At 39.6% G+C, this 15,096-nt stretch overlaps 1 protein-coding gene across 1 annotated transcript in view; it reads right to left on the reverse strand.

Annotated features, from left to right (window-relative positions):
* Nucleotides 1-362: 362 nt before the first annotated feature.
* LOC148008224 (signal peptide peptidase-like 4) overlaps nt 363-15,096 on the reverse strand; it is a 74,541-nt gene continuing 59,807 nt past the window's right edge. Inside the window, exons 5-9 of the mRNA XM_087674392.1 lie at nt 4,090-4,241; nt 3,460-3,642; nt 1,188-1,222; nt 962-1,118; nt 363-416 (exon numbers count right to left, since the gene is read on the reverse strand). Coding sequence (XP_087530518.1) covers nt 378-416; nt 962-1,118; nt 1,188-1,222; nt 3,460-3,642; nt 4,090-4,241 — 566 coding nt within the window. The 3' untranslated portion in view covers nt 363-377. The remainder of the gene's footprint in view (nt 417-961; nt 1,119-1,187; nt 1,223-3,459; nt 3,643-4,089; nt 4,242-15,096) is intronic.

Consider the following 15,096-nt stretch of genomic DNA (forward strand, 5'->3'; position numbering starts at 1 on the left):
ATTCACACAGCCCTTGTATTAGACTTTCTTGTTGTCAGCAGTTATGTGGGAGACTATTTGGTTGCTTTTGTTTTATTATTGATGCCCTATCCAGGGCTTCTACTGTACTTTACCTTGATCCCCTTTTCTAACTGAGAAGTTATTGATAGAAATGTGTACAATCTCATAACAGCTCTACATTTATTTGCTATGGCAGCAAGTTTACCTGGGTTGGGAATGATGGTTCTCACCACACCCTTGCTCCTTTATTGTGTAAAAAACCATGGCTCAGCTCATCCTTCATTATATACAGTGGTACAACTACTAAATTCTTTCGGCATGAGATCCTTGCTCTGCTTATATTCAGCCTAAATGGATTATTGACACAACCTTGGAGCTTACAGCAAGCATGGCTGCCTAGCAGACTTGGAAAGCATCTGTGGCACAAAGGCTGTACAGCTTAGACCGAAATACAATAGAGAATTATATCATCATAATTATGATCACTTGAAAACAAGGGGACTCTACACTTGGCTATTTGAAGACTTGATTGATTTATGCTTGCACAAGTGAAGCATAAGGCTTTTAACTAGACATAATGGCCTTCTATGGCATTAATAGTGTTTCAATCGAGTGAGAACTTTTACTCCCTGTAAAATGTTCCTTCTTTTACCAAAAAGTTAAAATTTTCATCTATAATTTGATATTACTGCCAGAATTAGAATATTCGTTCATATCCAACCTTATAGAAATCTCTTTCTTTTTTTAAGAAAAAAGAAAATGCAGAGTTCAATATTTTCTGTAGATCCTACAATTGGTACAAAAACCCAGGTCGAAAGCTTCAGCACTTGAAGGCCACAAAATCAAAGTGTTATGAGCACTTGTTGTAAATCTTCACCATTACAAACTTCCAAACACTTCGCGCAACAAAAATTAAGTATCTGCAAAGGAGTTACTGATTTTTCATGGACAAAAATCTTACCAAAATGTCTTGAGCAACCCAAGCATATGAGACATGTCGATATACTGCCCAGATGGTAGCAAATGTTATACAAAGTGGAGAGACAATGAGGGTCAAAAGGGAGACATTTCCAAAGAATGGCACGTTGACATAAAGACCATTTGCATGGGTGAACCACCTGTGTTCAGTGCCAATGTTAACTTCAGTAAGAATAGGCAAAACCTTAATGCAAGTAAAAAAAGAATACCTTGAAAGTAAGGCTACCAGACATGCTTGCAAACCCTGCATGATACATGCACAAAGATAACAATACCCATTATCAAACATCAGATCTGCCCCTACTCCAACTAGGAATTAAAAACCTGCACATATTCATGCATGATGGGATAACCACATACACCTCTCAACTCACATGAGCAACACCGACTAAAGGCATAAAGTATTTATCACATTGTCCTACAATAACTAAAAATTGAAATGCTGTACATCTTCATGCATGAAGGAAAAACCACATTTACCTCTCTATTCACATGAAGAGCACATACTAAAGGTCTTAAATTATGTATCTCAACAATGTGACCACCTTCTTCAGAGTAGTCTACATGCAGGCAGTACAAACTGAGCTGCTATCAGAAGCTCCTACCAATTCTTTATGTTACATCTGCATGCAGGAAGTACAAACTGAGCTGCTATGAAGCTCCTACCAATTCTTTATGTTACATCTGCATGCAGGACGTACAAACTGGGCTGTTGTAGACTACTCAAGCATAATGACCGGAGCATTGCTTCTAGTTGCGACTGCTTTACGTTGGTTGCACTTACAATCCAAAAGGAAACCAAGACTTTCCTGCTTCCAAAATGCTGAGTCTTGTCTCAATCATTATTTACTGGAACTTTTCAATGTAAGCTCCTTGGCTTGGGCAGGACACTTAAATCATGTAGCTATTCCCAATAATCCCTACAACTGCTTGATGGATCTTTAGAAAGTAGTGCTCTTTTTTCTTAGCAAATCTCAAGCATCCTAGCATTATTAAAGGTACAGAAAACTCCTCACTCAATGCAATTATTAAAGGTACAGGATATTCCTCACTTGATAAAAAGGAAGTGCAAGGGAGTGGCATGCTCAGTTTACAAAAGTAGCCAGTAGTTCCTGGCGAGTGTTGGACTCACATCCTATAGGCTAAGGTCAGAGTAAGTGTCCACAGTGGCCTTCCTTAATGGCAATTTCGTCCCTTTATTTGATATAGCATTTTCTTGCAGCGAAAGGTTTTTCAAATGCCTTTAAATGTCAGTGGTAACATTAGGAACTAAATATTAATTAATTAATTAATGCCATTTCAAGGGCTAACTAATACTCAGGACCACTTGGGAGTCACAATGGCCTAGCCAATTTAATTGTGGATGGGCACTACTAATTTTCTAGGAAAGGACAAAAGGCTAAGTTAATTTTCAGAATTATTAATTCTGAAAATTAAATTAAATGGCTGAAAAATGAATTTAGAAGGCTGCCAAGTGGCAAAATTTTCCATAAAAGCTGGGGAAAAGGCTGTTGGCCATTGGTTGAGGGTCATTCCAGCCATTCTAAGCATTGTGGAGGCTAGGAAAGAATAAAGACAAGCTGTAAATGGCAGGCACCAGCTGAGAGGAGCCACTTCTAGCAACCGAGAGGTCCATCAACGGTTGGTAACTGCATCAAAAGGCCATTAGGCTGTAGGTGACTGCTGTTTCACCCTTTGTGGCTGCTAGTGACAAGTTCAAAAATCAGGCTACAGTTGTGTTTTTGCTGTTGAAAATAAATTACAACAAAATTTAGGGTTTATCAGTCATCTCGGATCTCGTGCTAGGAAATTTAAGGCTTAGTATTTTGAAATCAGCAGCTGGAATTCAAGGAATGTCCAAGACTTCAAGACGTCAGCCATCCCAATTTGTATTTAGGGTTCATTTTAACCAACCAAGGGTCAATTGGAGTCCAATCCCTTGTTAGATCAAGAGGTAAAAAATTTTGAGGGCTTGCTGGTCATTGTTGACAGCAAGAGGTATTGGAAATTGAAGGAGATTGGAGCCTAAATTTAGTGTACTTCATCCACTACTAATGGAAGTTAAAGAAATACCACTAGGGTGCCAGTTTTTGGGGCCAATCCGGTGTCTACTGCCCGAGATTGATTAGTAACATTTGTATTTCAGTTCATACGAGTTTTATGCTTGCTGTAATTGGTGCATAATCAGGTCATTTACCACCCTTCAGAGAAAGAAGGCCGGTTACATACACACAAGAATACAATCCAAAATTTCGAAGCCCTAGGTTGTTACACCATGTGCTTAGGCACACATCAATGCATGGAGACTCACTAAACAGAAACTTGATTCATCCCTTCTTCATGAATTGATCCCAAATATGCCAGTTTGCCTAACTATAAGCATCAAAGACTGGATACATATTTTACAAAGGCCACTTACAGAACTACGTAACTTTGGAATGTTCACTTGCACAATTTTTGTGATCTTCAGTAACCACTTACCTCAACACCACCAATACAAAATAATATGACCAAGAGTAGCAAGAACCATTCTGACATAAACTTGTATATCAGCAGTAAAAATCCTGATGCAAATAGCACAAAGAGAACTGCAGAAACCATGCTAATGTGGAGAATATCCGTCTCCTCTTTCCAATGCTCACTGTCAAAGTTTTCTTGCTCCTCCTGTAAAAGAATGCAAACATTTTATTTATTACAGCAGTGATCTCCTCAATAATCCCAGAAAATTTGAGCTTTACCATGAATACCCAAGTAAAGGTTTGTCAAAAGTTCATTGTTGCATAGAAGCCCAGAGTCCCAATCAACCAAAATAATAGTTCAAATATACTTGGAACCTCATACTTTGAGCATTTTCCTCGAGCATGTTTTCAATACCAAAATATTATCTTCTTTTGGCTCTATTATGATGTATTTTAAGAACATTCAGCTCAGAAAAACGAAAAAAAAAGCTGTAAGACACCAAAAGCTTGGTTCATCTCATATGCTCAAGAGCTCTTCAGAACTTCAGAATGTTTTGAGTCCTGCTTTTTGTTCTTAAAGTGAGAAATTTTTTCAATACTAAGAGACTCTTTTGTCTTAACCATACAAAATTACCACTCAGAATGGTACTACCTTCATTGGTTTGTATTCTTCTTCTACAACCTCATTGAACCCCCAGGCTGACCAGATCGAAGCACATGTGATCGTGCCTACGGCCATAACCCAAAGCACAAACTCTGCAGCATCCACTGGTGGCCTTGCAGGAGAATATAGCTGTACTTGCACTGCATGGAAAATGATAAAGTGAGTACAGGAAAACAAATCAATTCACAGCTCCATGCACTACAATTTTTTACTTGTAGAGATGATAAACTTCTTTAACACAACAAAACTGGGTCTGCCGTCTTAGAGCTGCATGGACTAAAACTTGAGGCTGAAGGGATGAACATATATGAGTGGAGATCCTAAAAGTCCATGATGTACCCAAACTAGGCAAACAATTTACAACCATTTCCAGGGAGTGATGCTTCTCTTTAGTATGAAGGCATATTTTACAAAATAATGAGCGACTGCTCCCGTACCCCCACCAACAAGGCTCTGCTTGTTGCATGAGAGAATGGGGGGGCATGATGCTTTTGACAGGATGAAATCAGGACAAATGTAGATCATGATGGTTTCAGGGCTAATGTCACAACTCTATAGAAACAGAATTTGTATCCTTTTTCATTAATTTGTCTATATAATGATTTATTAAATTTATTTCCTTTGCACTAATTAGATATAAAGAAAAGTGCATTGGAGCTGGCCACTGATGAGTGGTCACAGGTTATGGTGGACCCATGCGGTGGGTTAGAGAAAAGATAGTTCACACTTCCACCTATATGGCCTGATTGGGCGCCTGTGACCACAACTCACGCATATCAGGGTTAGACTCGCACACAGAAAAGATTGATGCGTTGAAGTGTGGGCTAGATCCACCAGAACAGACAGTTACAATCAACAAGATGGCATGATCATGAAATGCTTGTATAATGTACATGTGTGGGCTGAAAGCTTGAAATGCACATTTCTTTGCATAGGAAAGTCACATGAAGATTCTGATACCGTTTTTGCGATGTACACGGAAAAAGCTTTCATATGACACCCATATTGGGGGGGTCCCTAAATTTTAGGAGATCCCTAAATTTTAGGAGCCTCGAATTAGCCTAAAAATGCTAGTCCTAAAAAATAGGTATGTCATTCTAAAAATAGTAAGTTTTGTACTCTGACTATGCTTACTAAATTTGGTTGTTTCTATTCTTGACAGTATTCAGCCCAAAAAGGAAGGCCATAGAGAAGAGATAAGTGTCAAGACACTTGCCACACAAGTTTCCAAGTGTCCCACCACTTGTCACATCTCATGACATGTGGCTGAACACTTGTCTTGTGCTACTCCACTTTCCCCTTTTGTACTAGCTCTTCCCTCTCCTATAAATAAGAGCTCGTTTTTCTTCATTCAGCATCATTTTTCTTTGCTGTAAACTCATGTACAGCACCCACAGATAGCCAGAAACTGGCCCCATCCATCCCCATCATCATCCCCCACTTCTCCATTATCAAATTCCTCCATATTCCCTCTTCTATCACTACTGTTTTACAGGACAGCAAGCCTGTAAATTCATTACAGCATCTTCTTCTCATGCTCTTTCTTCCATTTTAGCAACAAGAAGCAAGCCCTATCCATGTACTACTATTCAACGATGGAGAAAGGCTAATTTCCCCTCTTTCTTCTCTCATACTGTAAAGAAATCAGTTCTTATCATTGCATAATAGATAATGCATGTATGTTTGTATATCTTTGCATGATCTTGTGAGAGTGAGCATTACTTCTCCTCACTCTCAGGTTGATTGTAACTGAGCTCTTCCCTAAGGGACTTGGGTTGAGCAGAAATACATTCCTTCGGGGGGGGGGGGGTTGCCCATCTTCAATCCTCAATCTTATCTCCATTACTTTAACATTTTCATGGCTGTAATTTTGTAAGTAATTTTCATTTTCAGCTTTAAGTGTTCATTCTCTTTTATATTAAATCTCGAAAACAAGCGAATATCATAATTGTTAAGCATACTACGTTGTTCGGGGCGTTTACAGCTAAGCGGTCTGCTTATTGGCACTAAAAATTGCACCCTCCATGATGAAGCCATCACAGCTGCATGTCATCGATTCTCAAGCCTAAATATGGCAACACCATTATTCAAAGACATCTTTGTACATACAAACAAAGCACTAAGGGAATGTGTACAATCACAAATGGTCTCTGCAAACTCTGGCATGCATGGTACATGGCTTTTTCACACATGTCACAAACAACTGCGAATTTCAGTATGCAGATATCATGGCACCCTTACCAGCATATATATTGAATATGGTAATACATGATGGATACCTATCCCACAGAAGTACAAAGCGTATTGCCCCTATCCTTAAGATAAATGATTCCCCAATCAGCAACAATCTTGCATGTTACTCAGCTAATGCACTTCATTGTTTCATTATCTTGTATGCTTTCATTATCACTCACTCTCACACAGCCAAGGTTTCTATATGGTGCACAAGTTGAGAGTTACTTTTGAGATGACTAATTTGGGACTGCTGCATTATTTTCTTGTTATTGAGCTCGTTCAGCATGATCATGACATCTTGCACTCCATCCACTAGTCTGGTGAAATCCCTACAGCAAGTTGGACAGATGATGGTTAAGAGTTGGTGGATGCTACTAGGTTTTGGTAGCTCATTGACCCTTCGTTCAATTCGGCCAACACACATCCTCATTTGGCATATGCATATGCAGTAAGTTGCTTAGCCAGTTCTCTTCAGCACCTCCCCGTACTGCAGGCGAGTACTTTGGTATCTTCAGGGTAACTATCAGTTGGGGGTTCATTATTATGGACGAATTGTACTTCAGGAATTCGATGACCCAGATTGCGCAGAAGACATTAAAATGGTGGATATTGTTTCTCTTGTACCATAGAGACCCTATTTGAGACTGCTATTTGATGATTTGGGTACTTCACTCTTGTACCATGGAGACTCTATTAACAGGTGATCTCATGGTGGGTATTAGTTTCTCGTGTACCATGGAGACTATTTGAGACAGCTATTCAATGATTTGGGTACTTCATTAGAGCAGCCTACTATCCTGTACACCAACAGTCAGAGTGTGATGGGATTGGCATGTAACCTAGCCTTCCATTCAAGGTGCCAAGGATATCAGGGTTCAGTATCATTTGGTTTGTGACCAGGTTAAGCAGCAGGTGACTTTTTGGAGTATATCCCTACAAAGACAATATGGCTGATGCTTCACCGAAGGCTTTACCTTGGAGCAGCCTCGCTCAGCCACTTGCTTGAATTGGGATTGGACCCCCATCCACTTAGCAGTTCAAGAGGGGGTGCTTCTTGCTACACCAATTTTGTGTCTCTTCTCAACATAGTACCCCGAAACGGCGTTTCGGGGCTCCCAAAATGGACTGGCCGTTTTGGACTGAAACGGAAACGGCAAACCGGCGTTTCGATGTCCTGTGGTCAATCCAACTCCCGCCGCCGCCTCCTCTTCTTCTTTTCTTCTTCTTCCTCTCCTCTCCTCCTCCTCCTCCTCTCCTTCTTCTTCTTCTTCTTTTTCCTTTTCTTCTTCTTCTTCTTCTTCTTCCCATTACCTAAAGGTTAATCATGGCGCCGAATACATATTGGAGGCAAGTCACTCCAATCAAGGGATATGAGGGCTCCGCCGGATCAAAGACGTGGTGGTGCAACTATTGTGGATTGGAGAAATTGGGGAGTGTAACGTGTGTGAAAGACCAATTAGCATGCGTTCCCAACAAAGACATCAGGCCTTGTTGTCTAGACTACAGTTTCCAGGTATTCATTGATGTTGATACTTATTACTCAGTACTTACTAGAGTCTAGAGACTAGCACATAGTGCTCAGTGCTCAGTGCTCACTAGACTTTGGAGTTTTAACAGATTATTCACATGATGTAGTTATATGTATCATTGTATCTTGATTTCACTTATTATGCATCTTGATTCTTGTTCCATCATTCTTGATGTTAGTCTCCATTGTTCTTGATGTCAGTCTTCACTACTCTTTAGATCATAGATGATTCATGAGTCATAAATTATAATTCATTTTGTTGCCTTAAGTTTTGAAAATTGAGTCTTAATTTTGTTAGACTGTCTTAAGTTTCAATCATTGAGTCTTGACTCTTCAATCTTCACTCGTGAGCCGTGACATGTGTAATGAATCATGATTTTAATCATATGACATGAAGACTCAAAGTTTTGTATGAAATTTGAGTTCATGTTGTTGTAGGCATTGATATATTTACATACCCACATAATACTGTATTTATTTTAGTGTACAATCCGAAACCGTTTCCCTATTTCCAAAATTTGGGTGAAACTCCGAAACTCCAGTTTTTCCTGTTTCCGTTTCCCCCGTTTCCGAAACTCCCCGGTACTATGCTTCTTAGCTTCACTGGGTCTTCATCTCTGTTCTATCCCCTAAATGTCGTTGAGAGAAAGTGTTGAGATAGTGTGCCCAGCTCCATTTTGGGGCATACCCACTTTAGTTTTTGAACTCCCAATTAGTCTACTTTCGTGCACATTGAATGTGGCTCATGTAGCATCCATGTTTGGGTCTATAATGTAACAACTCATTGTGCATTCATTCCATCCATACACCATTATTGATTGTTACTTCGCTTGTTCATTGTGCTCATTGCCTAAGAGTAAGAGAGTTTGCTTTGTATTATTCTCATTGCACATAACATAGACAGTTCAGTTTTCTAGATTCTCCCTTCAAAGGTCCCTGTCATTCAACAAGCAAGGCGATTTCTGCTTTGTACAAGAGGATGGATATGCAGCTTGAGCACAGTGTTGCAAACTTGATGTCTAATTTCACACCTTTGCATGAGGCTGTGGAGATTGCAAAGAGGCAGCTAGACATATTCTACATAGGAGATAGCAAAGATGGGCATGGGGCAGCCCACGCCGTTCCAAAAGACTCAAGTGATTTGGAGGGCTAGAGCATTTTTAGATGGCTTGGCAATTTGAAGTCTAGATGAGTGCTTCTAGGAGGTTAATTCCTTCTTTAGAGGAGCCTTTGAGGAAACGTAGCCTTCTAGAGAGGGAGAGGACATCTAGAGCTTCATTGAAGGAAGAAGAAGAGACATCCAAGGTACAAATGGGTAGCTAAGAAGATGCATGGCAGATTGAAATAAAAACATCATTCGAGAGTTTCCTATTAGACACAAACAAGAGATATGGTTAATAGCAAGCAAGCATTTGGTGGCCCCTTCGACAAAGGGGGATCTTTCATAGGCTCTAGTGGGCTTTCCTTCAAGCATGTGTCCAGGAAATGATTGATTCCTTTTAGAGCTATTGGGATCTTCTTAGCCCAAGCCTTCTAATAGCTTTCCAAGGGATCATGGCATTAAGACTCATGCTAGAGAGGGTGTCTAAAGGATTGATTCACTTCATTCCTATTACGCCCATCTAGATGGGCGCTAGTAGCATTGGTCACCATACCCGTGAAATGACTTAGTGTAAACGCACTAAGGGCACTTTGGGTTTAGGGCAGCCGAGTCCTATTTATAGGACTCAAGGCTCTATTGTGTATATTCATGTGTGATTACCACTCTTGGACTCTTGGCCCATAGGCCAATGCATCCGTACATCAAGATGGTGCGGGCTCATGATATGGGATGCCAACCTTTCGGATGTGGTCGTGACCTAGCATGTTGCTAGCTCCCAGGCTCAGGGGTGATCCTGTTTGGCTCTACGGCTAGGAGGTGAGCCTGCTGTCCAGTCCCTTTTATTGTGGATATGGTTTGTGTCATGTCTCATGTGCAGGTTGGATCCTAAGGGGATGTTTCATTGGTATCAAAGCCTCAACCTACAATTGGATGCGAGAATCGATGATGTCGGATAGTATGGGATACTACTAGTTGAAAGGGCGTGCATGGGGGAAATGTGTTGCGTATGGTGGGTATGATAGCAAGGTATATTTCTTATCTAGCACTCATGCTCAGTTTTTGTGTTGGGGTGATACTTGTACGCAAGGATTTTCATTGGTTCTAGCCATTGGAGTCCGAGGAGCTACCGCCCCAAGGCTAAGGCAGACCATCATTGGAAGCTGAGACATGGCCGAGATAAGCATTCGAGTTTTGATTGATAGGAATTTTTATCAATTTAAATATTTAATGTCAATGGTATCATTAATTTTAATATTAATGTAAGAATAAATGTTATTGTAATCTTAAGATTTAATGTTTGCATTAATGTTAGTATCGATTTTAATGTTAACATTCTCTTTAATGTCAAGATGAATACTATTGCCAACATTAACACTCGTAGAGAGAGAATGATTGGGAGCAATTGTGGAGAGAGAAACATCATTTTAGAGAGATGATGAAGAGGGACATGGTGTATAGAGAGAGAGAGAAAGGCAGTTCAATAAGTCAATGCCTAGGGGGAACCACTGCTTGGCGTGCACAAAGAACAGGGGGTAGTCGGACAGACAAATTGCGTATGGCTGTGTGGCCCGCTCAGATCTTCTCGACTGGTGGATGTGGCAGTTCACGGATGGCATGGCACTCAAGGGGCTGGTCAAACCTTCATGTTGACTTGATGTGTCCTTCAGACCAACGTGGCATGTGACATCGCCTTGTCCTTTCCATTTCCTCTCCGATCCTTTTTATTATCTTTGCACCAATATTTTTTGACTCTTTTGGTCTAAGGTGCCTAAAGCGAGCCCTTAAAGCTACCCCATCTATCCCTTTTTGTTTTTAAAAAAGGTGCAACAAGACCATTTCTATTTTGTTTTGCTCTTCTCTCTCGCACTCCTTGATCTCTAAATTATTCTCTCTCTCTCTCTCTCCAAAACGTTCTTCTCTATACTTCTTTCTCTTACTGATACCGTGACTTCTCACAGGGTATCTTCTTTTGATATGCCCGTTTCCATCGAAACTACATATGGAGAATGCCCATCAACTTCTTCCGAACCCAAACACATGCACATGTAGCATCTCGAAGCTTGTTTTTCTTTTAATTTTAACAAAGATTCGTCACTTATGGCAATTCTCCAAGCTCAAGGCGAGGACATGAAATGGCAATGAGCTGAGCTGCGTAGTCCCCATTTTCCATTTGTGCCCACAACCATGATGATGTTGGCTCTTTAGTTCCCAACCAATCGCTTTAAAGGGAAGAAGAAATGTGATGAGACAAACATTGATTCGTGGCTAGCCAAATGAATGGTATATTTTGATTTGTGTCAATTTGATGATGCTCCGCATATCGGACAAATAGAAATCATGTTACAAGGGAAGGTGTCACGAGGACGTGAAAATTTGATGCTTTGCTTATGTTTAATTGACATTTGATTAAAGGATTAATCAAATGTGCAATTAAAAGATGCACATGTGTTGCATATGTGAGGTACAAGCTACTTTTTTTCACAGTTAAAGGCCGAAGGACCCTGTGAAAAATATGGGTGTCAAAGACAAAAGTTGTAACAAGTTACACTTGTTACAAGTTACACTTGTTACATTCTAGGTGAATTTTGGTGTCAGTTTGCCCCTAGGACCATTAATTGGCCATTAAGTGTCAGTGGGGTGACACTAGGGACTAGGCATTAATTAATGGATTAATGCTTGTCCAAGGGTCAATTAATGCATGGGACCACTTTGGGTTGCAAATGGCCTAGCCAATTAATTTTTGGATGGGCAAGGTCAATTTTCTAGGCATGTATTAAGGGCTGAATTAATTTTCAGAATTAATTAATTCTGAAAATTAATTAAATGGCTGGAAATTGCTGAAAATGGATTAAGAAAGCTGCCACTTGGCAAAAATTTCCCATGCAAGTGGGGAAAAGGCTAAATAGGACTGAAGGGAGAGGGAAACCTCGTTTTTTCATTTTGGAGCTGTTGAAAAGAGATGTTGGACTGTTGCTGCTAGCTTTTGGGGCCATTTCCCAACCATTGGAGACCATTTTGATGATGGAGATTGCATATTCTTGACCTTGGGAAGCTGGCAATTGCTGCTGATGCACCTTCTCCTGAAGATCACAGTCTCTGATGCTCCTATTGTTGTTGGTGCATCCATTTGGGGCTGGTACAGCAGGGCAGCAGCTGATTTTGATCAATTCTTTGCGACAAATCTCAGAATTTTCTCTCTTTACAGCATTCTCTTATCTCCTTCAGCCTATGCTCAGCCATTCCCAACAATTCTTAGCCATTTGGAGGAGATCTCAACCATTTTTGGTGGGCTGATCTATAATTTCTGTAGTAAACCCTAATTTACAGCAGAAATTAGGGTTTAGCAGCCACCTTGGGATCCGTGCCAGAGATTGAAGGCTCAAGGGACTGAAATCAGCAGCTGATAATTAAAGATTATCAAGGGATTTCAGGAGCCAACCCATCCCAAATTGATTTGGGGCAGCATTTAGCTAGCCAAGGGTCAAATTGGAGAAGAAGTCCTGGGTGAATCAAGGGGCAAATGACCCAGAAGGCTTGCTGGTCATTTATGACAGCAAGAGTGATTGGTTAGCAGGAGGAGATTGAAGAATCTCAAGTTGTACTCCTTCCAATCGAATGAAAGCTAAAGAAATACCGCAAGGGGCGCCAGTTTTGGGGCCAACACGGAGTCTACTGCCCAAGAATGTTATGGTAAAGTGTGTAATTCATTTTATGCGCATTTATTTATTGCTGTAATTAACTCTTAAATCAAGTTATCACCACCCATTCCAAGAAGGAAGGCTGGTTTCAGAAGGTGTATGCTTGGTGGGCAGGGATACACCCCAAGCCGATAACATGGGCTGATTTTCAATCCCCTTTTTCGGAAACATTTCATGATTGATTATTTGAGCTAGATATAGAAACAAAAATTCACATGAGTTTAAAGATTTGTTGTACAAAACAAAGGTCTTGGACAATCATCAATAGGTATGCAAAAATTTTCAATAATACTTTAATTGCGAGTAGGGGTAGCCACTCGATAGGGGTCTCCCATCGAGCTACCTCTATCTTTAAGTCAAGGAAGTCCTCTAACCCAACGGCAACTCATCAACTATCTTTGGAGTTGCATAAAAAGAAGGATGATAAGCACAAGGTCGCTCCTAGCAAGGATTGCTCGAAGGGCCGTTGGGTCACTTTCGCAGGGATCGAGAGTGCCCCTAGAACAAGAAGGCGAAGTTTACTTCTAAGACTTCAATAAATACACTTGAAGCTCTAAGTATATCTTTTGAAATTTTATTTAAAGTTTGTTTTATTACTACTAATAGTAGCAACAGTAGTTGCATTGATTTAAAAAAAATTGGTTCGTATGACCTTTTAAAGGTCACTTGGTATTGATAAAATTGTTTTATTAGTGCTAATAGTAGCAACAGTAGTTGCATTGATAAAATTGTTTTCAGTTTGAATGACCTTTTAAAGGTCACTTGGCATATAAATGGCCAAGAGGTTACAGTTTTGTTCGATAATGACTCTACTCATAATTTTTATTTCTTCTCAGTTGAGGCAGACATTGCAGGTCTACATGGTACGCCCTAACCAAATTTATCATGTCCAATATGTGGAGGGCCCTACTATGGATCATTGGGATCAAGTGGTACCGGATTTGGATCTATCGATCCAACAGTACCATTAGTTTATGGACTTCTGACTTATGAGCCTTGACCATGTTGATATTATTTTTTGCATGCAATGGTTTTTTTATAAATATTAATTCTTGTACATTAACTATAAAAATCATGTACTTTGAGCTTGATGATTATTTCGATGTGATCGAGAGTTGTTTACCCTCCGAGATCACAGAGAATAACGTACATATGGTTTCAGCATTCGAATTGAGTCGATCCAAATGTTACTACTTATATTTGTTTTATTAAATGTTTATTCATTTAATTTGCCATCTAATTTAAATTTTTAAAATAATAATCTTAATACAAATTCAAATGTGAGTATTTGGGTCCGATATTACATGAGTATATTGATGTTTTTCCATCAAAATTACCTAACAGACTTCCGTCGTCTTGCGGAACCTTAGACCATAGGATTGAGACTTTGCTCGGTAGCCATCTCGTCTCTCGACAACCTTATAGGTTTAGCTCAAAAGAGAGACGAGATAGCTACACAACTTCAAGACTATTTAGCTAAGAGTTTTATTGAGCTGAGTAAATCCCCATGGGGTGCACCTATCTTTCTTGTTAAAAAGAAAGATAGCACAATGCACTTCTGTATCAATTATAAAGATCTCAATAAAGTGACCATCAAGAATATGTATGCGTTATCTAGGATGGATGACCTCATATATCACCTTTGTGATGCATGATCTTTCACCAAAAGCGATCTTAGATCCACTTACCATCAAATATAGATAGCTTCGGAGGATGTCCCAAAAACTATGTTTCAAATACGATATGGGCATTATCGATTTTTGAACCTATATATTCAATTTACCAATGCTCCCACAACTGTTAGCAAATGATGAATGACTTATTTTGTCCATATCTCAGAAAATGAATAGTCATTTTACTCGACAACATCCTTGTCATTGAGGAGCATGCAAAATATTTATGTATCATCTTACGTCTTTTAAAACAAGAGCAATTGTTTGCAAAACTATCTAAGTGTGAATTTTTCACACGAAGCCATTATATCTTAGTCATATCATCTCAATTGATGGTACTCGAATCGATTCCAAAAAGATTGAGTGACTCTTGATTGGCCTATTTCTGAGGACCATAAGGCAAGAAAAACATTTTAAAGGTTTTTTTGGGGTTTTTTAAAGAGTTCATGAAAAACTATGCTCATATTGCTGAACCCTTGGACCAGTGAGCTTCATTAATATTTTCAAAGATTGAAACAGCTCGTTACCATTGCACCAATGTTATAGATTATCAATCTGAATAAACCTTTTGAGATTCATATGAATGTGAGTGATTATGCTTTAGGTGCTATCATTTATCACGATGGCCGACCTATGGCATCTGAGGGCCATAAGGTCCATGATGCCCAAATACATTATACCACCCAAGAGAAGAAATTATTAGCACTCATCCATGGACTTAAAGTATGGTGTTATTATTTGTATAGTGCCCAATTTATT

This window comes from Lygodium microphyllum, unplaced genomic scaffold (assembly GCF_053477565.2).
Source record: "Lygodium microphyllum isolate KBCC unplaced genomic scaffold, Lygodium_microphyllum_v1.1.10 scaffold_257, whole genome shotgun sequence".
In the NCBI taxonomy this organism is placed as follows: domain Eukaryota; kingdom Viridiplantae; phylum Streptophyta; class Polypodiopsida; order Schizaeales; family Lygodiaceae; genus Lygodium; species Lygodium microphyllum.